This window comes from Oncorhynchus mykiss, chromosome 28 (genome assembly GCF_013265735.2).
Source record: "Oncorhynchus mykiss isolate Arlee chromosome 28, USDA_OmykA_1.1, whole genome shotgun sequence".
NCBI classification, from domain to species: domain Eukaryota; kingdom Metazoa; phylum Chordata; class Actinopteri; order Salmoniformes; family Salmonidae; genus Oncorhynchus; species Oncorhynchus mykiss.
The window spans coordinates 39,131,777-39,151,776 of NC_048592.1; the positions used below are offsets into that span (position 1 = coordinate 39,131,777).

A 20,000-nucleotide genomic window follows, 5' to 3' on the forward strand; every position below is an offset into this window, starting at 1 on the left:
CTCAGAGACGCCAACTATGTACTCTGGCTTTGGAAACTTACTTATTTTTCTTGACACACACACACACACACACACACGCAATCTCGCACACATATACACACACACATGTTGTTATTCTGCTCGTGTTAGCTACTCCAGACAGCTTAAACACTTGATCAGGAGGGGGATTGATAACGCCTGGGGGAGAGCTGGTAACACTGCTCTGACACAGACACACACACAGCTCAGGGAAGCCCTGTCACATGCATCAGCTATGCTAGACAGACACAGCTTCACAATAGATTTCCTATTGAGTGAATGGATTGTAAAAAGAAGATCAGCCTCCTCTGCTTTCTACATGAGGGCCCGTGGTATTGTTCACAGGGCAGTCGGAATGCACTGGTACATGGAGTGGTAGATAGAGTTAGATTAAATTGTATCTAAAAGAGTTGGAATAATTCTAATGAGGTCAGACAGCTAACACAAGGTCAGACAGCTAACCACACAAGGTCAGACAGCTAACCACACAAGGTCAGACAGCTAACCACACAAGGTCAGACAGCTAACCACACAAGGTCAGACAGCTAACCACACAAGGTCAGACAGCTAACCACACAAGGTGGTAATAGGTTTAATGTATTTAGGTAAAATACAATGAATGTAGTTAGAGTAAGTGACATGTAAGTAGTTAGTATAGAGCTGAATGTTAGTGTAGAGCTGAAGGTTAGATGTTAGTGTAGACCTGTAGGTTAGATGTCAGTCAAGAGCTGTAGGGTAGATGTTAATCTAGAGCTGAAGGTTAGATGTTAGTCTAGAGCTGAAGGTTAGATGTTAGTGTAGACCTGTAGGTTAGTTGTTAGTATAGAGCTGAATGTTAGTGTAGAGCTGAAGGTTAGATGTTAGTCCAGAGCTGAAGGTTAGATGTCAGTGTAGAGCTGAAGGTTAGATGTTAGTCTAGAGCTGTAGGTTAGATGTTAGTCTAGAGCTGAAGTTTAGATGTTAGTCTAGAGCTGTAGGTTAGATGTTAGTGTAGAGTTGAAGGATAGATTTCAGTCTAGAGCTAAAGTTTAGATGTCAGTGTAGAGCTGAAGTTTAGATGTCAGTGTAGAGCTGAAGGTTAGATGTTAGTCCAGAGCTGAAGGTTAGATGTTATTCTAGAGTTGTAGGTTAGATGTTAGTGTTGACCTGTAGGTTAGATGTTAGTGTAGAGTTGAAGGTTAGATGTCAGTCTATAGCTGAAGGTTAATGTCAGTCTAGAGCTGTAGGTTAGATGTCAGTCTAGAGCTGAAGGTTAGATGTCCGTGTAGAGATGAAGGTTAATGTTACTCTAGGGCTGAAGGTTAGATGTCAGTGTACAGTTGAAAGTTAGATGTTAGTCTAGAGTTGAAAGTTAGATGTCAGTCTAGAGCTGAAGGTTAGATATCAGTCTAGAGCTGAAGGTTAGATGTCAGTGTAGAGCTGAAGGTTAGATATCAGTCTAGAGCTGAAGGTTAGATGTCAGTGTAGAGCTGAAGGTTAGATATCAGTCTAGAGCTGAAGGTTAGATGTCAGTCTAGAGCTGAAGGTTAGATGTCAGTGTAGAGCTGAAGGTTAGATGTCAGTGTAGAGCTGAAGGTTAGATAAAGCTCTTCTAACATTGAATGTTTCTTTATGCAATAATGTTGAACGATGATTGAGATTTTGTGACCTCTCTCTCTCTCACCCTCTCCATTTCCCCTCCTGTCTCTCCCCCTCCCCATCTCCCCTCTCATCTTCTCCCGTTTCTCTCCCCCTTTCCCCTCTCCCCACCCTGTCCATTTCTCTCTATTTCTCCCCCCCTCTCCCCACCCTCTCATTTCTCTCTATTTCTCCCCCTCCCCCTCTCTCTCATCCTCTCAATTTCTCTCCCCTCTCTCTGTCTCCCCCTCTCCTTATCCTCTCCATTTCTCTCCCCCTCTCCTCATCCTCTTCATTTCTCTCCCCTCTCTCTGTCTCTCCCCCCTCTCCCCACCCTCTCTATTTCTCCCCCTCTCCCTCTTCCCACCCTCTCCATTTCTCTCTATTTCTCCCCCTCTCCCTCTCCCCACCCTATCCATTTCTCTCCCCCTTTCCCCTCTCCCCACCCTCTCCATTTCTCTCTCATCCTCTCCCCCTCCCCCCTCTCTGCATGACACTGTGTGCCTCCTCCTCTCAGCTGCCATACTGGTGACCCAGCTCACGACTCCGTACCTCCGCATCGTGCCAGCGGCTGGTGACGACCAACTAACAGGTTAGATTCTCTGCTCATGTTTCCAGTAGAGGTTGTAACATGTACTGTCCTGTTCTCCCAGCCTAAGTGCATGGTTCTGAGATACTGGTGTACAGCTATAAGGGCTATGTCTATTTCTTCAGTTGTCTGTGTTTTGTTTGTTGTGTTTGTGGTGTTTGTGGTGTTTGTTGTGTTTGTGGTGTTTGTTGTGTTTGTGGTGTTTGTTGTGTTTGTGGTGTTTGTTTTGTTTGTGGTGTTTGTTGTGTTTGTTGTGTTTGTGGTGTTTGTTGTGTTTGTGGTGTTTGTTTTGTTTGTTGTGTTTGTTTTGTTTGTTGTGTTTGTTGTGTTTGTGGTGTTTGTGGTGTTTGTTGTGTTTGTTTTGTTTGTTGTGTTTGTGGTGTTTGTTGTGTTTGTGGTGTTTGTGGTGTTTGTTGTGTTTGTTTTGTTTGTTGTGTTTGTTTTGTTTGTTGTGTTTGTTTTGTTTGTTGTGTTTGTTGTGTTTGTGGTGTTTGTGGTGTTTGTTGTGTTTGTTGTGTTTGTGGTGTTTGTTGTGTTTGTGGTGTTTGTGGTGTTTGTTGTGTTTGTTTTGTTTGTTGTGTTTGTTTTGTTTGTGGTGTTTGTTTTGTTTGTTTTGTTTGTTTTGTTTGTTGTGTTTGTTGTGTTTGTTTTGTTTGTTGTGTTTGTTTTGTTTGTTTTGTTTGTTGTGTTTGTTGTGTTTGTTTTGTTTGTTTTGTTTGTTGTGTTTGTTTTGTTTGTTGTGTTTGTTTTGTTTGTTGTGTTTGTGGTGTTTGTGGTGTTTGTTGTGTTTGTGGTGTTTGTTGTGTTTGTTGTGTTTGTTGTGTTTGTTGTGTTTGTTTTGTTTGTTGTGTTTGTTTTGTTTGTTGTGTTTGTGGTGTTTGTGGTGTTTGTTGTGTTTGTGGTGTTTGTTGTGTTTGTGGTGTTTGTTTTGTTTGTTTTGTTTGTTGTGTTTGTTTTGTTTGTTGTGTTTGTTTTGTTTGTGGTGTTTGTTGTGTTTGTGTTGTTTGTTGTGTTTGTGGTGTTTGTTGTGTTTGTGGTGTTTGTTGTGTTTGTTGTGTTTGTTGTGTTTGTTGTGTTTGTTGTGTTTGTGGTGTTTGTTGTGTTTGTGGTGTTTGTTGTGTTTGTTTTGTTTGTTTTGTTTGTTGTGTTTGTTTTGTTTGTTGTGTTTGTTTTGTTTGTGGTGTTTGTTGTGTTTGTTGTGTTTGTGGTGTTTGTTGTGTTTGTTTTGTTTGTTTTGTTTGTTGTGTTTGTTTTGTTTGTTGTGTTTGTTGTGTTTGTGGTGTTTGTTGTGTTTGTGGTGTTTGTTGTGTTTGTTTTGTTTGTTTTGTTTGTTGTGTTTGTTTTGTTTGTTGTGTTTGTTTTGTTTGTGGTGTTTGTTGTGTTTGTGGTGTTTGTTTTGTTTGTTTTGTTTGTTGTGTTTGTTGTGTTTGTTGTGTTTGTTGTGTTTGTTGTGTTTGTGGTGTTTGTTGTGTTTGTTTTGTTTGTTTTGTTTGTTGTGTTTGTTTTGTTTGTTGTGTTTGTTTTGTTTGTGGTGTTTGTTGTGTTTGTGGTGTTTGTTTTGTTTGTTTTGTTTGTTGTGTTTGTTTTGTTTGTTTTGTTTGTTGTGTTTGTTTTGTTTGTTGTGTTTGTTGTGTTTGTTTTGTTTGTTTTGTTTGTTGTGTTTGTTTTGTTTGTTGTGTTTGTTTTGTTTGTTGTGTTTGTTGTGTTTGTTGTGTTTGTGGTGTTTGTTGTGTTTGTTGTGTTTGTGGTGTTTGTTGTGTTTGTGGTGTTTGTGGTGTTTGTTGTGTTTGTGGTGTTTGTTTTGTTTGTTGTGAATAAAAAGTTACTCCAGTACACCTGTACCTATGATAAAGCATCCTCGCTGTGTTACAGTACATAAAATACCTGTTTTTTAATTTACAATCTTCATGTCATGTGTTGAAATTGGAGATTTCCTACAGAAGTCAATCCCTTTCATTAAATATGTAAAATATTATATCAATAATATCATATTTTTTCCGTTTTGTATTTAGTGTCCGATGCTGTAGCTATGACAGGACTAAGCATTTTAAATACATTATCTCCTGTGTTCTTCATCATACACAGTAGATCTGTTTGTCTTTCCTGACATCCGACACCAATATCCCTAGACTGATACTAGAGGTGTAGGGGAGGGGGGGGGGGGGGGGGTAATACTAGCATCCTTAACAGGTCCGTTTGTGTGATATAGTATCGTAGTACTGGTGTGGTTAAAAGACTCATGCAGTAAAATCTCTCTTTTGTTTCATGTATTTGGCCGTAGAACTGCTACTGTAACTTGTGTGACTACCTTAATTCAACCTCCATATGGGGATGAAATGGAGAAACCCCCCCCCCGCCTGTTTCAGCAGTAAACTGTGTTATCTTCTATGGGGATTCAACAGTCCACTCTATCAATATTCAACCGTTATCGATAACCTGTCTTCCCAAAAAAAGTCAATAGAGTCAGTCTAACAGGACATGTTAGAGCAGATTGGTTATAAATACATGTTCTACTGACTGACTGACTGACTGGCTGACTGGTTGGCTGGCTGACTGGTTGGTTGGCTGGCTGACTGGCTGGCTGGCTGACTGCCTGGCTGGTTGGCTGACTGACTGACTGACTGGCTGGCTGACTGGCTGGCTGACTGGCTGGCTGGTTGGCTGGCTGACTGGCTGGCTGACTACCTGGCTGACTGGCTGGCTGGCTGGCTGGCTGGGTGGGTGGCTGACTGGCTGGCTGACTGACTGATTGGCTGGCTGACTGACTGGCTGGCTGACTGTAACACCAGGAGCCATTGAGACATTACACCTCATGTTTAGAAAGATAGATGTGTTGGTCTGCTTGTTGTCGTTTATGTTGTTTGTTTGTTGATGTTGTTTGTTTGTTTGTTGTTGTTGTGTTGTGGATAATATAGGAGCGGCCACCCATAAGCCTGACGCGGTAGAGCCAGAGAAACAGACTGACCACACAGTGAAGATAGCCGGAGTCATCGCTGGCATCCTCCTCTTCGTCATTATCTTCCTCGGAGTCGTCCTCCTCATGAAGAAAAGGTCAGCCATTTTGTATAAGTGCTACATGTTGTGTTTTACCACCACCACGATGCCAATATGACACAGTCGGACAAACTGCCGAGAACTAACATTTAGTTTACACATTATTCCATAAACACAATATGAGATAAATTTGGACATCTTGCTCGTTTATATTTCTAGTCTCTAAGAACAAGACTTTTGTTGTTACTCCCGACAATACTCCCTTTTCGGTTTTTCACCCTCAAAAGAGCAGTGGCAGCGTCGCGGTGGAATGTAAATAATTAATTTGATTATGTTGATACGCTACATTACGGCTGTTTACGGCTAAATGAGAAACAGTTTGCAATGAAAGATGAATGTCTCCAAGGCCCCATCATACAACAGGCATTAAACTAACCCCCAACCCCATTCAATGACACTGGGTTGGGGATAGAAGGAAAAGGGAGAGGCCTATAGAAGGGAAGATAAAGAATAGGAGATGAGTAGGAAATAATGAGAGAGAGAGAGCCTAGAGAGAGAGAGAGAGCCTAGAGAGAGAGAGAGAGAGCCTAGAGAGAGAGAGAGTCTAGAGAGAGAGACAGAGCCTAGAGAGAGAGAGAGTCTAGAGAGAGAGAGAGAGCCTAGAGAGAGCCTAGAGAGAGAGAGAGAGAGCGAGACTAGAGAGAGCGAGACTAGAGAGAGCGAGACTAGAGAGAGAGAGATCCTAGAGAGAGAGAGCCTAGAGAGAGAGAGAGAGAGACTAGAGAGAGAGTGAGAGAGCCTAGAGAGAGAGAGAGAGCCTAGAGAGAGAAAGAGAGCCTAGAGAGAGAGAGAGAGAGACTAGAGAAAGATCAAATCCCCGAGCTGACAAGGTAAAAATCTGAACAAGGCAGTTAACCCATTGTTCCCCGGTAGGCCGTCATTGTAAATGCGAATTTGTTCTTAATTGACTTGCCTAGTTAAGAAAAAAAGGTGAGGCAAGGAGAGAGCTTTTCTATATGTACTGCAGCTTCAGGTACCATAGATACTATACGGGAGGAGGGCTTCAGGTACCATAGATACTATACGGGAGGAGGGATTCAGGTACTATAGATACTATACGGGAGGAGGGCTTCAGGTACTATAGATACTATACGGGAGGAGGGCTTCAGGTACGATAGATACTATACGGGAGGAGGGCTTCAGGTACTATAGATACTATACGGGAGGAGGGCTTCAGGTACTATAGATACTATACGGGAGGAGGGCTTCAGGTACTATAGATACTATACGGGAGGAGGGCTTCAGGTACTATAGATACTATACGGGAGGAGGGCTTCAGGTACGATAGATACTATACGGGAGGAGGGCTTCAGGTACTATAGATACTATACGGGAGGAGGGCTTCAGGTACTATAGATACTATACGGGAGGAGGGCTTCAGGTACTATAGATACTATACGGGAGGAGGGCTTCAGGTACGATAGATACTATACGGGAGGAGGGCTTCAGGTACTATAGATACTATACGGGAGGAGGGCTTCAGGTACGATAGATACTATACGGGAGGAGGGCTTCAGGTACTATAGATACTATACGGGAGGAGGGCTTCAGGTACTATAGATACTATACGGGAGGAGGGCTTCAGGTACTATAGATACTATACGGGAGGAGGGCTTCAGGTACTATAGATACTATACGGGAGGAGGGCTTCAGGTACTATAGATACTATACGGGAGGAGGGCTTCAGGTACTATAGATACTATACGGGAGGAGGGCTTCAGGTACTATAGATACTATACGGGAGGAGGGCTTCAGGTACTATAGATACTATACGGGAGGAGGGCTTCAGGTACGATAGATACTATACGGGAGGAGGGCTTCAGGTACTATAGATACTATACGGGAGGAGGGCTTCAGGTACTATAGATACTATACGGGAGGAGGGCTTCAGGTACTATAGATACTATACGGGAGGAGGGCTTCAGGTACTATAGATACTATACGGGAGGAGGGCTTCAGGTACTATAGATACTATACGGGAGGAGGGCTTCAGGTACTATAGATACTATACGGGAGGAGGGCTTCAGGTACTATAGATACTATACGGGAGGAGGGCTTCAGGTACTATAGATACTATACGGGAGGAGGGCTTCAGGTACTATAGATACTATACGGGAGGAGGGCTTCAGGTACTATAGATACTATACGGGAGGAGGGCTTCAGGTACTATAGATACTATACGGGAGGAGGGCTTCAGGTACTATAGATACTATACGGGAGGAGGGCTTCAGGTACGATAGATACTATACGGGAGGAGGGCTTCAGGTACGATAGATACTATACGGGAGGAGGGCTTCAGGTACGATAGATACTATACGGGAGGAGGGCTTCAGGTACGGTAGATACTATACGGGAGGAGGGCTTCAGGTACTATAGATACTATACGGGAGGAGGGCTTCAGGTATTATAGATACTATACGGGAGGAGGGCTTCAGATACTATAGATACTATACGGGAGGAGGGCTTCAGGTACTATAGATACTATACGGGAGGAGGGCTTCAGGTACTATAGATACTATACGGGAGGAGGGCTTCAGGTACTATAGATACTATACGGGAGGAGGGCTTCAGGTACTATAGATACTATACGGGAGGAGGGCTTCAGGTACGATAGATACTATACGGGAGGAGGGCTTCAGGTACTATAGATACTATACGGGAGGAGGGCTTCAGGTACTATAGATACTATACGGGAGGAGGGCTTCTCCAAGTCTCCAATCTGGGAAGATGAAGCTCAGCAAATATCAAAGCTCTTTTGTATACACTCAGGCCTGAAATATCCCAATGTCAGTTTATTGACTTTTTATCTTGTCGTTGTTGTGTTGTCCATAATATAGGAGCGGCCATAAGCCTGACGCGGTATTTCTCTACATGAGTTGGGTGTGCTCTGAAGATTATGTCCCAAATGACACACTACTCCCTGTATAGGGCACTACTGATGATCAACGGTAGTGCGCTATATAGTGAATATGCTGACATTTGAGACGCAAACTAGTTTACTGCATTCAGTACCTGTACCGAAAGGAATGCCGAGGTGGAAAACGCCATGACAACAGCGAGGAGGGGGAGGGGGGAGGGATGGGGGGGGGGGGGGGGGGGGGGGGGGGACTACTTTATTGTCTGTACAATTCCAACCTAACTTTTAGATTGATGTCCGTGTAGAACATGTACACGTCCTATATTTCTGTTCTACGATCTTTTACCATTTCACAATGCTTGACAGTGTTTTTTTGTTACGATGTGAGTTACTAAAACAGTCGTGATATTTCATTGAAATGATTTTCTGTTTGCCTTGTTTAAATGAGAGAGAGACGGTCAAGGGAGATGAATTCATTGTTTCCATTATGATCTCATTTAGAATCATTCTCTTAGAATTACAACCATGTTAAGAAATTCTAAGTTCTGATTTAGAACTAACCTCGGAGGTTACAATGTTAATTTCCCTTTCGTCTACAGACATCTACGGTGACAAAATGCAGGCCTCCAATATCCTGGCAGTGTTATTAGTATTCCTTTAGCTGCGGTGAACACCGACAAATACCAAAACAGGAAAACATACAGTGCCTTGCGAAAGTATTCGGCCCCCTTGAACTTTGCGACCTTTTGCCACATTTCAGGCTTCAAACATAAAGATATAAAACTGTATTTTTTTGTGAAGAATCAACAACAAGTGGGACACAATCATGAAGTGGAACAACATTTATTGGATATTTCAAACTTTTTTAACAAATCAAAAACTGAAAAATTGGCCGTGCAAAATTCTTCAGCCCCCTTAAGTTAATACTTTGTAGCGCCACCTTTTGCTGCGATTACAGCTGTAAGTCGCTTGGGGTATGTCTCTATCAGTTTTGCACATCGAGAGACTGACATTTTTTCCCATTCCTCCTTGCAAAACAGCTCGAGCTCAGTGAGGTTGGATGGAGAGCATTTGTGAACAGCAGTTTTCAGTTCTTTCCACAGATTCTCGATTGGATTCAGGTCTGGACTTTGACTTGGCCATTCTAACACCTGGATATGTTTATTTTTGAACCATTCCATTGTAGATTTTGCTTTATGTTTTGGATCATTGTCTTGTTGGAAGACAAATCTCCGTCCCAGTCTCAGGTCTTTTGCAGACTCCATCAGGTTTTCTTCCAGAATGGTCCTGTATTTGGCTCCATCCATCTTCCCATCAATTTTAACCATCTTCCCTGTCCCTGCTGAAGAAAAGCAGGCCCAAACCATGATGCTGCCACCACCATGTTTGACAGTGGGGATGGTGTGTTCAGGGTGATGAGCTGTGTTGCTTTTACGCCAAATATAACGTTTTCCATTGTTGCCAATGAGTTCAATTTTGGTTTCATCTGACCAGAGCACCTTCTTCCACATGTTTGGTGTGTCTCCCAGGTGGCTTGTGGCAAACTTTAAACAACACTTTTTATGGATATCTTTAAGAAATGTCTTTCTTCTTGCCACTCTTCCATAAAGGCCAGATTTGTGCTATATACGACTGATTGCTGTCCTATGGACAGAGTCTCCCACCTCAGCTGTAGATCTCTGCAGTTCATCCAGAGTGATCATGGGCCTCTTGGCTGCATCTCTGATCAGTCTTCTCCTTGTATGAGCTGAAAGTTTAGAGGGAAGGCCAGGTCTTGGTAGATTTGCAGTGGTCTGATACTCCTTCCATTTCAATATTATCGCTTGCACAGTGCACCTTGGGATGTTTAAAGCTTGGGAAATCTTTTTGTATCCAAATCCGGCTTTAAACTTCTTCACAACAGTATCTCGGACCTGCCTGGTGTGTTCCTTGTTCTTCATGATGCTCTCTGCGCTTTTAACGGACCTCTGAGACTATCACAGTGCCGGTGCATTTATACGGAGACTTGATTACACACAGGTGGATTGTATTTATCATCATTTGTCATTTAGGTCAACATTGGATCATTCAGAGATCCTCACTGAACTTCTGGAGAGAGTTTGCTGCACTGAAAGTAAAGGGGCTGAATAATTTTGCACGCCCAATTTTTCAGTTTTTGATTTGTTAAAAAAAGTTTGAAATATCCAATAAATGTTGTTCCACTTCATGATTGTGTCCCACTTGTTGTTGATTCTTCACAAAAAAAATACAGTTTTATATATTTATGTTTGAAGCCTGAAATGTGGCAAAAGGTCGCAAAGTTCAAGGGGGCTGAATACTTTCGCAAGGCACTGTATCTACAACAGAGAGAACAAAAGCAGAACCCTGTTGTTTATCAGATTATATATATACGAAGAGGCAGCATGCAGAAATATATGTGACGTGGCATCAGTGTTTAACACGACTTTTACAGAACTGATTTCTTTGTGTAAATTAGCTAACTGGTTCCGAGTTCCCAACATGACCTGTAGTCCAAATGTATGAGCATATGTCTATCTATCTCGACCAAGAGTCAGCGTACATAACACCAAGCTACCACCTTACTCCTCACTATAACTGTACTCTACCTTAACGTTTCCCTTCTACATGCCTGTCTGTCTGCCTGCCTGCCTGTCTGCCTGCCTGCCTGCCTGCCTGTCTGTCTGCCTGCCTGCCTGTCTGCCTGCCTGTCTGCCTGTCTGTCTGTCTGTCTGTCTGTCTGTCTGTCTGTCTGCCTGCCTGCCTGTCTGCCTGTCTGCCTGTCTGTCTGTCTGTCTGTCTGCCTGTCTGCCTGTCTGTCTGTCTGTCTGTCTGCCTGTCTGTCTGTCTTTCTGCCTGTCTGCCTGCCTGTCTGCCTGCCTGCCTGCCTGTCTGCCTGCCTGTCTGCCTGCCTGTCTGCCTGTCTGCCTGCCTGTCTGCCTGTCTGCCTGCCTGTCTGCCTGTCTGTCTGCCTGCCTGCCTGCCTGTCTGCCTGCCTGTCTGCCTTTCTGCCTGTCTGTCTGCCTGTCTGCCTGTCTGTCTGCCTGTCTGCCTGTCTGCCAGTCTGCCTGTCTGCCTGCCTGTCTGTCTGCCTGCCTGCCTGTCTGCCTGCCTGCCTGTCTGCCTGTCTGCCTGTCTGTCTGCCTGTCTGCCTGCCTGTCTGCCTGCCTGCCTGTCTGCCTGCCTGTCTGCCTGCCTGTCTGCCTGCCTGTCTGCCTGTCTGCCTGCCTGTCTGCCTGCCTGTCTGTCTGCCTGCCTGCCTAACTGCCTGCCTGTCTGCCTGTCTGCCTGCCTGTCTGCCTGTCTGCCTGCCTGTCTGCCTGTCTGTCTGCCTGCCACCCACCATATCTGTTTTTTGTCCATTTTATCAATTTTTTCTAACATTAATATATATTTACTTTTTCTTTCCTTCATTTCATGTTCCGTCCCTCCGTCCCTCCGTCTCGCCGTCCTCCACTGCTTATATCCAACCACCACCTCACCTAACCACGTACCACCTCATCCACCACGTACCACCTCACCTACCACGTACCACTGGGCAGAAGAACCTACCACTCCTACACTTACTATCTGTAAGTAAACACTTCAACGTAACAGTGTTGGTGCTTTTGCTTTACGACCGTTTATCATCGAGACCTGGGTCCGTGCACGAGAGAGACCTGGGTCCGTGCACGAGAGAGACCTGGGTCCGTGCACGAGAGAGACCTGGGCCCGTGCACGAGAGAGACCTGGGTCCGTGCACGAGAGAGACCTGGGTCCGTGCACGAGAGAGACCTGGGTCCGTGCACGAGAGAGACCTGGGTCCGTGCACGAGAGAGACCTGGGTCCGTGCACGAGAGAAACCATGACATTCTCATCTGTTTCACAGACCTGGGTCCGTGCACAAGAGAGACCTGGGCCCGTGCACGAGAGAGACCTGGGTCCGAATGAACCATGTCATTCCAATGTCTACCATGCTTTAGTTTCTGACAGAGATTCTGAAGGACTCTTATATTTTCCCCTTGATGATCAGATTGTCACACTTTGACAATTGCTTATAAATTATTTTTGAAGCATTTATAGTAAGGCGTTATAAAGAGTACATCATGGAGATCTTATAGAGGCCTGAAGTATCTAAAATAGACATCTATCAATCCCAGAACTGACTGGCCTGGTCAAACAAACAGAATACTTGAAGTGAAACCAAATGTGAGCTATCACGAGATCAGGATGGTTTCAGTCGGATAGGTCCTGTGGTTCAGTCGGTAGAGCATGGGTCCTGTGGTTCAGTAGGTAGAGCATGGGTCCTGTGGTTCAGTAGGTAGAGCATGGGTCCTGTGGTTCAGTCGGTAGAGCATGGGTCCTGTGGTTCAGTCGGTAGAGCATGAGTCCTGTGGTTCAGTAGGTTGAGCATGGGACCTGTGGTTCAGTCGGTAGAGCATGGGTCCTCTGTCTCAATCGGTAGAGCATGGGTCCTCTGTCTCAGTCGGTAGAGCATGGGTCCTCTGTCTCAGTTGGTAGAGCATGGGTCCTCTGTCTCAGTCGGTAGAGCATGGGTCCTCTGTCTCAGTAGGTAGAGCATGGGTCCTCTGTCTCAGTAGGTAGAGCATGGGTCCTCTGTCTCAATCGGTAGAGCATGGTTCCTGTGGTTCAGTAGGTAGAGCATGGGTCCTCTGTCTCAGTAGGTAGAGCATGGGTCCTCTGTCTCAATCGGTAGAGCATGGTTCCTGTGGTTCAGTAGGTAGAGCATGGGTCCTGTGGTTCAGTCGGTAGAGCATGGGTTCTCTGTCTCAATCGGTAGAGCATGGGTCCTGTGGTTCAGTCAGTAGAGCATGGGTCCTGTGGTTCAGTCGGTAGAGCATGGGTCCTGTGGTTCAGTAGGTAGAGCATGGGTCCTGTGGTTCAGTCGGTAGAGCATGGGTCCTCTGTCTCAATCGGTAGAGCATGGGTCCTGTGGTTCAGTCAGTAGAGCATGGGTCCTGTGGTTCAGTAGGTAGAGCATGGGTCCTCTGTCTCAATCGGTAGAGCATGGGTCCTCTGTCTCAGTCAGTAGAGCATGGGTCCTCTGTCTCAATCGGTAGAGCATGGGTCCTCTGTCTCAGTCGGTAGAGCATGGGTCCTCTGTCTCAATCGGTAGAGCATGGGTCCTGTGGTTCAGTCGGTAGAGCATGGGTCCTGTGGTTCAGTCGGTAGAGCATGGGTCCTCTTTCTCAGTCGGTAGAGCATGGGTCCTCTGTCTCAGTAGGTAGAGCATGGGTTCTCTGTCTCAATCGGTAGAGCATGGGTCCTCTGTCTCAGTAGGTAGAGCATGGGTCCTCTGTCTCAGTCGGTAGAGCATGGGTCCTCTGTCTCAGTAGGTAGAGCATGGGTCCTCTGTCTCAATCGGTAGAGCATGGGTCCTGTGGTTCAGTAGGTAGAGGATGGGTCCTGTGGTTCAGTAGGTAGAGCATGGGTCCTCTGTCTCAGTCGGTAGAGCATGGGTCCTGTGGTTCAGTCGGTAGAGCATGGGTCCTCTGTCTCAATCGGTAGAGCATGGGTCCTGTGGTTCAGTAGGTAGAGCATGGGACCTGTGGTTCAGTCGGTAGAGCATGGGTCCTCTGTCTCAGTCGGTAGAGCATGGGTCCTGTGGTTCAGTCGGTAGAGCATGGGTTCTCTGTCTCAATCGGTAGAGCATTGGTCCGGTGGTTCAGTAGGTAGAGGATGGGTCCTGTGGTTCAGTCAGTAGAGCATGGGTCCTGTGGTTCAGTCGGTAGAGCATGGGTCCTCTGTCTCAATCGGTAGAGCATTGGTCCGGTGGTTCAGTAGGTAGAGGATGGGTCCTGTGGTTCAGTAGGTAGAGCATGGGTCCTCTGTCTTAGTCGGTAGAGCATGGGTCCTGTGGTTCAGTCGGTAGAGCATGGGTCCTCTGTCTCAGTCGGTAGAGCATGGGTCCTGTGGTTCAGTCGGTAGAGCATGGGTCCTCTGTCTCAATCGGTAGAGCATGGATCCTGTGGTTCAGTAGGTAGAGCATGGGACCTGTGGTTCAGTAGGTAGAGCATGGGTCCTGTGGTTCAGTCGGTAGAGCATGGGTCCTGTGGTTCAGTAGGTAGAGCATGGGTCCTGTGGTTCAGTCGGTAGAGCATGGGTCCTCTGTCTCAATCGGTCGAGCATGGGTCCTGTGGTTCAGTCAGTAGAGCATGGGTCTTGTGGTTCAGTAGGTAGAGCATGGGTCCTCTGTCTCAATCGGTAGAGCATGGGTCCTCTGTCTCAGTCAGTAGAGCATGGGTCCTCTGTCTCAATCGGTAGAGCATGGGTCCTGTGGTTCAGTAGGTAGAGGATGGGTCCTGTGGTTCAGTAGGTAGAGCATGGGTCCTCTGTCTCAGTCGGTGGAGCATGGGTCCTCTGTCTCAATCGGTAGAGCATGGGTCCTCTGTCTCAGTAGGTAGAGCATGGGTCCTCTGTCTCAGTCGGTAGAGCATGGGTCCTCTGTCTCAGTAGGTAGAGCATGGGTCCTCTGTCTCAATCGGTAGAGCATGGGTCCTGTGGTTCAGTAGGTAGAGGATGGGTCCTGTGGTTCAGTAGGTAGAGCATGGGTCCTCTGTCTCAGTCGGTAGAGCATGGGTCCTGTGGTTCAGTCGGTAGAGCATGGGTCCTCTGTCTCAGTCGGTAGAGCATGGGTCCTGTGGTTCAGTCGGTAGAGCATGGGTCCTCTGTCTCAATCGGTAGAGCATGGGTCCTGTGGTTCAGTAGGTAGAGCATGGGACCTGTGGTTCAGTCGGTAGAGCATGGGTCCTCTGTCTCAGTCGGTAGAGCATGGGCCCTGTGGTTCAGTCGGTAGAGCATGGGTCCTCTGTCTCAGTCGGTAGAGCATGGGTCCTGTGGTTCAGTAGGTAGAGCATGGGACCTGTGGTTCAGTCGGTAGAGCATGGGTCCTCTGTCTCAATCGGTAGAGCATGGGTCCTCTGTCTCAGTCGGTAGAGCATGGGTCCTGTGGTTCAGTCGGTAGAGCATGGGTCCTCTGTCTCAATCGGTAGAGCATGGGTCCTGTGGTTCAGTAGGTAGAGCATGGGACCTGTGGTTCAGTCGGTAGAGCATGGGTCCTCTGTCTCAGTCGGTAGAGCATGGGCCCTGTGGTTCAGTCGGTAGAACATGGGTCCTCTGTCTCAGTCGGTAGAGCATGGGTCCTCTGTCTCAGTCGGTAGAGCATGGGTCCTCTGTCTCAGTCGGTAGAGCATGGGTCCTCTGTCTCAGTCGGTAGAGCATGGGTCCTCTGTCTCAGTCGGTAGAGCATGGGCCCTCTGTCTCAGTCGGTAGAGCATGGGTCCTCTGTCTCAGTCGGTAGAGCATGGGTCCTCTGTCTCAGTCGGTAGAGCATGGGTCCTCTGTCTCAGTCGGTAGAGCATGGGTCCTCTGTCTCAGTCGGTAGAGCATGGGTCCTCTGTCTCAGTCGGTAGAGCATGGGTCCTCTGTCTCAATCGGTAGAGCATGGGTCCTCTGTCTCAATCGGTAGAGCATGGGTCCTCTGTCTCAGTCGGTAGAGCATGGCTCCTCTGTCTCAATCGGTAGAGCATGGGTCCTCTGTCTCAGTCGGTAGAGCATGGGTCCTCTGTCTCAATCGGTAGAGCATGGGTCCTCTGTCTCAGTCGGTAGAGCATGAGTCCTCTGTCTCAGTAGGTAGAGCATGGGTCCTCTGTCTCAGTAGGTAGAGCATGGGTCCTCTGTCTCAGTCGGTAGAGCATGGGTCCTCTGTCTCAATCGGTAGAGCATGGGTCCTCTGTCTCAGTCGGTAGAGCATGGGTCCTGTGGTTCAGTCGGTAGAGCATGGGTCCTGTGGTTCAGTCGGTAGAGCATGGGTCCTGTGGTTCAGTCGGTAGAGCATGGGTCCTGTGGTTCAGTCGGTAGAGCATGGGTCCTCTGTCTTAGTCGGTAGAGCATGGGTCCTCAGTCTCAGTCGGTAGAGCATGGGTCCTCTGTCTCAGTCGGTAGAGCATGGGTCCTCTGTCTCAGTCGGTAGAGCATGGGTCCTCTGTCTCAATCGGTAAAGCATGGGTCCTCTGTCTCAGTCGGTAGAGCATGGGTCCTCTGTCTCAGTCGGTAGAGCATGGGTCCTGTGGTTCAGTCTGTAGAGCATGGGTCCTGTGGTTCAGTCGGTAGAGCATGGGTCCTCTGTCTCAGTCGGTAGAGCATGGGTCCTCTGTCTCAGTAGGTTGAGCATGGGTCCTCTGTCTCAATCGGTAGAGCATAGGTCCTGTGGTTCAGTAGGTAGAGCATGGGTCCTGTGGTTCAGTCGGTAGAGCATGGGTCCTCTGTCTCAGTCGGTAGAGGATGGGTCCTGTGGTTCAGTCGGTAGAGCATGGGTCCTGTGGTTCAGTCTGTAGAGCATGGGTCCTGTGGTTCAGTCGGTAGAGCATGGGTCCTCTGTCTCAGTCGGTAGAGCATGGGTCCTCTGTCTCAGTAGGTTGAGCATGGGTCCTCTGTCTCAATCGGTAGAGCATAGGTCCTGTGGTTCAGTAGGTAGAGCATGGGTCCTGTGGTTCAGTAGGTAGAGCATGGGTCCTCTGTCTCAATTGGTAGAGCATGGGTCCTCTGCCTCAGTAGGTAGAGCATGGCGTTTGTTTATGATTTCCACTGGGGCAACCCATATGTAAAATGTGTTTTAAAAGTATGATTGTAAATTGCTTTAGGATAAATGTGGCTGCTAAACGGCATACGATAGACCCTAGATGAATCCACTCTGATACTTTCCACATGACCAAACGCAGGACCCTCTTACCATAGAGAAGAGGGTAGGACTCCGTATATTTCCAAATCATTATCATCGTAGTCATGTGACTGCTTTCAAACTGCTGCACGACGGCTGCAAACAGATAGAGGGGTGTGTTCATAATGGCATCCTAATTACCCATGTGCCCTGGTCAAACGTACTCCACTATATAGGGAATACTCGGTCCATAGTCTAACAGGCTCTGTTATAGTGCTGCCTGCTGTAGTGATAAGGACAGGACGGAGAGACGGATGGAGGGAGGGAGAGAGAGAAGGGGAGAGAGGAAGGTGGGAGACAACAGCCTCTTGCCGCTCATTTTCATCATGCTTAATGCTAGTCGTTTTACACAACAAACTAGGGTCAGAGACGCTCGCATGTGAAATGCATGAGGAGAACCAAGTTCTCTCTCCCTCTCGATCCCCTCTCTCCTTCTCCATCACCTCTCTATCTCTCCCTCTCCATCACCTCTCTATCTCTCCCTCTCCATCACCTCTCTATCTCTCCCTCTCCATCCCCGCTCTCCCTCTCCATCACCTCTCCATCTCTCCCTCTCCATCCCCTCTCCATCTCTCCCTCTCCATCCCCTCTCTCCCTCTCCATCACCTCTCAAACTCTCCCTCTCCATCACCTCTCCATCACCTCTCTCTCTCTCCCTCTCCATCACCCCTCTCTCTCTCTCTCCATCACCTCTCTCTCTCTCCCTCTCCATCACCTCTCTCTCTCCCTCTCCATCACCTCTATCTCTCTCTCTCCATCATCATCTCTCACCTCTCTCCCTCTCCATCACCCCTCTCTCTCTCCCTCTTCATCACCTCTCCCTCTCTCCCTCTCCATCCCCTTTCCCTCCCTCTCCATTTTCTCTCTCTCTCTCCCTCCCCCTCTCTATGTATCCATCCCCTCTCTCTCTCTCTCTCTCTCCCTCTTTATCCCCTTTCTCTCCCTCTCCATCCTTTCTCTTCCTCTCCATCCTCTCTCTCTCTCTCTCTCTCTCCATCCTCTCTGTCTCCATCGTCTCTCTCTCCCTCTCCATCGTCTCTCTCTCCCTCTCCATCCTCTCTCTCTCTCCATCCTCTCTATGTCTCCATCACCTCTCTCTCTCTCCATCCTTTCTATGTCTCGATCGTCTCTCTCTCTCTCTCCATCCTCTCTCTCTCTCTCCATCCTCTCGATGTCTCCATCGTCTCTCTCTCTCTCTACCTTTCCCTCGTCCTCATTGTCAGTATTGTGTGTTTTAAGGATGCAGGTATAAGGGATTACATTGAGGAGGATTACTTTAATGTATTACATGTGCTTATAAGTACACAGAGACGGATATGTAGTAGGCCGACATTAACCCCTGATATGAATAACACAGCCAGTACATTAACCCCTGATATGAATAACACAGCCAGTACATTGACCCCTGATATGAATAACACAGCCAGTACATTAACCCCTGATATGAATAACACAGCCAGTACATTAACCCCTGATATGAATAAGACAGCCAGTACATTAACCCCTGATATGAATAAGACAGCCAGTACATTAACCCCTGATATGAATAACACAGCCAGTACATTAACCCCTGATATAAATAACACAGCCGGTACATTAATCCCTGATATGAATAAGACAGCCGGTACATTAACCCCTGATATGAATAACACAGCCAGTACATTAATCTCTGATATGAATAGCACAGCCAGTATATTAACCCCTGATATAAATAACACAGCCAGTACATTAACCCCTGAAATGATTAACACAGCCAGTACATTAACCCCTGAAATGATTAACACAGCCAGTACATTAACCCTTGATATGAATAACACAACCAGTGCATTAACCCCTGATATGAATAAGACAGCCAGTACATTAAACCCTGGTATGAATAACACAGCCAGTACATTAACCCCTGATATGAATAACACAGCCAGTACATTAACCCCTGATATGAATTACACAGCCAGTACATTAACCCCTGATATGAATAACACAGCCAGTACATTAACCCCTGATATGAATAACACAGCCAGTACATTAACCCCTGATATAAATACGACAGCCAGTACATTAACCCCTGATATAAATAAGACAGCCAGTACATTAACCCGTGATATGAATAAGACAGCCAGTACATTAACCCCTGATATGAATAAGACAGCCAGTACATTAACCCCCTGATATGAATAAGACAGCCAGTATATTAACCCCTGATATGAATAAGACAGCCAGTACATTAACCCCTGGTATGAATAACACAGCCAGTAAATTAACCCTTTATATGAATAACACAGCCAGTACATTAACCCCTGATATGAATAAGACAACCAGTACATTAACCCCTGATGTGAATAAGACAGCCAGTACATTAACCCCTGATATGAATAACACAGCCAGTACATTAACCCCAGATATGAATAAGACAGCCAGTACATTAACCCCTGATATGAATAACACAGCCAGTACATTAACCCCTGATATGAATAAGACAGCCAGTACATTAACCCCTGATATGAATAAGACAGCCAGTACATTAACCCCCTGATATGAATAAGACAGCCAGTATATTAACCCCTGATATGAATAACACAGCCAGTGCATCAACCCCTGATATGAATAACACAGCCAGTACATGAACCCCTGATATAAATAAGACAGCCAGTACATTAACCCCTGATATGAATAACACAGCCAGTATATTAACCCCTGATATGAATAACACAGCCAGTACATTAACCCCTGATATGAATAACACAGCCAGTACATTAACCCCTGATATGAATAAGACAGCCAGTACATTAACCCCTGATATGAATAAGACAGCCAGTACATTAACCCCCTGATATGAATAAGACAGCCAGTACATTAACCCCTGATATGAATAACACAGCCAGTACATCAACCCCTGATATGAATAACACAGCCAGTACATTAACCCCTGATATAAATAAGACAGCCAGTACAGTAACCCCTGATATGAATAACACAGCCAGTATATTAACCCCTGATATGAATAACACAGCCAGTACAGTAACCCCTGATATGAATAACACAGCCAGTACAGTAACCCCTGATATAAATATGACAGCCAGTACATTAACCCCTGATATAAATACGACAGCCAGTACATTAACCCCTGATATAAATAACACAGCCAGTAC

General features: G+C 46.4%; 1 protein-coding gene across 1 annotated transcript in view; it reads left to right on the top strand.

Moving 5' to 3' along the window:
• The window catches only part of LOC118944840 (receptor-type tyrosine-protein phosphatase mu-like), a 543,829-nt gene that overhangs the window by 342,282 nt on the left and 181,547 nt on the right, over positions 1 to 20,000 (top strand). Inside the window, exons 15-17 of the mRNA XM_036966400.1 lie at positions 2,153 to 2,227; positions 5,140 to 5,275; positions 11,675 to 11,704. Coding sequence (XP_036822295.1) covers positions 2,153 to 2,227; positions 5,140 to 5,275; positions 11,675 to 11,704 — 241 coding nt within the window. The remainder of the gene's footprint in view (positions 1 to 2,152; positions 2,228 to 5,139; positions 5,276 to 11,674; positions 11,705 to 20,000) is intronic.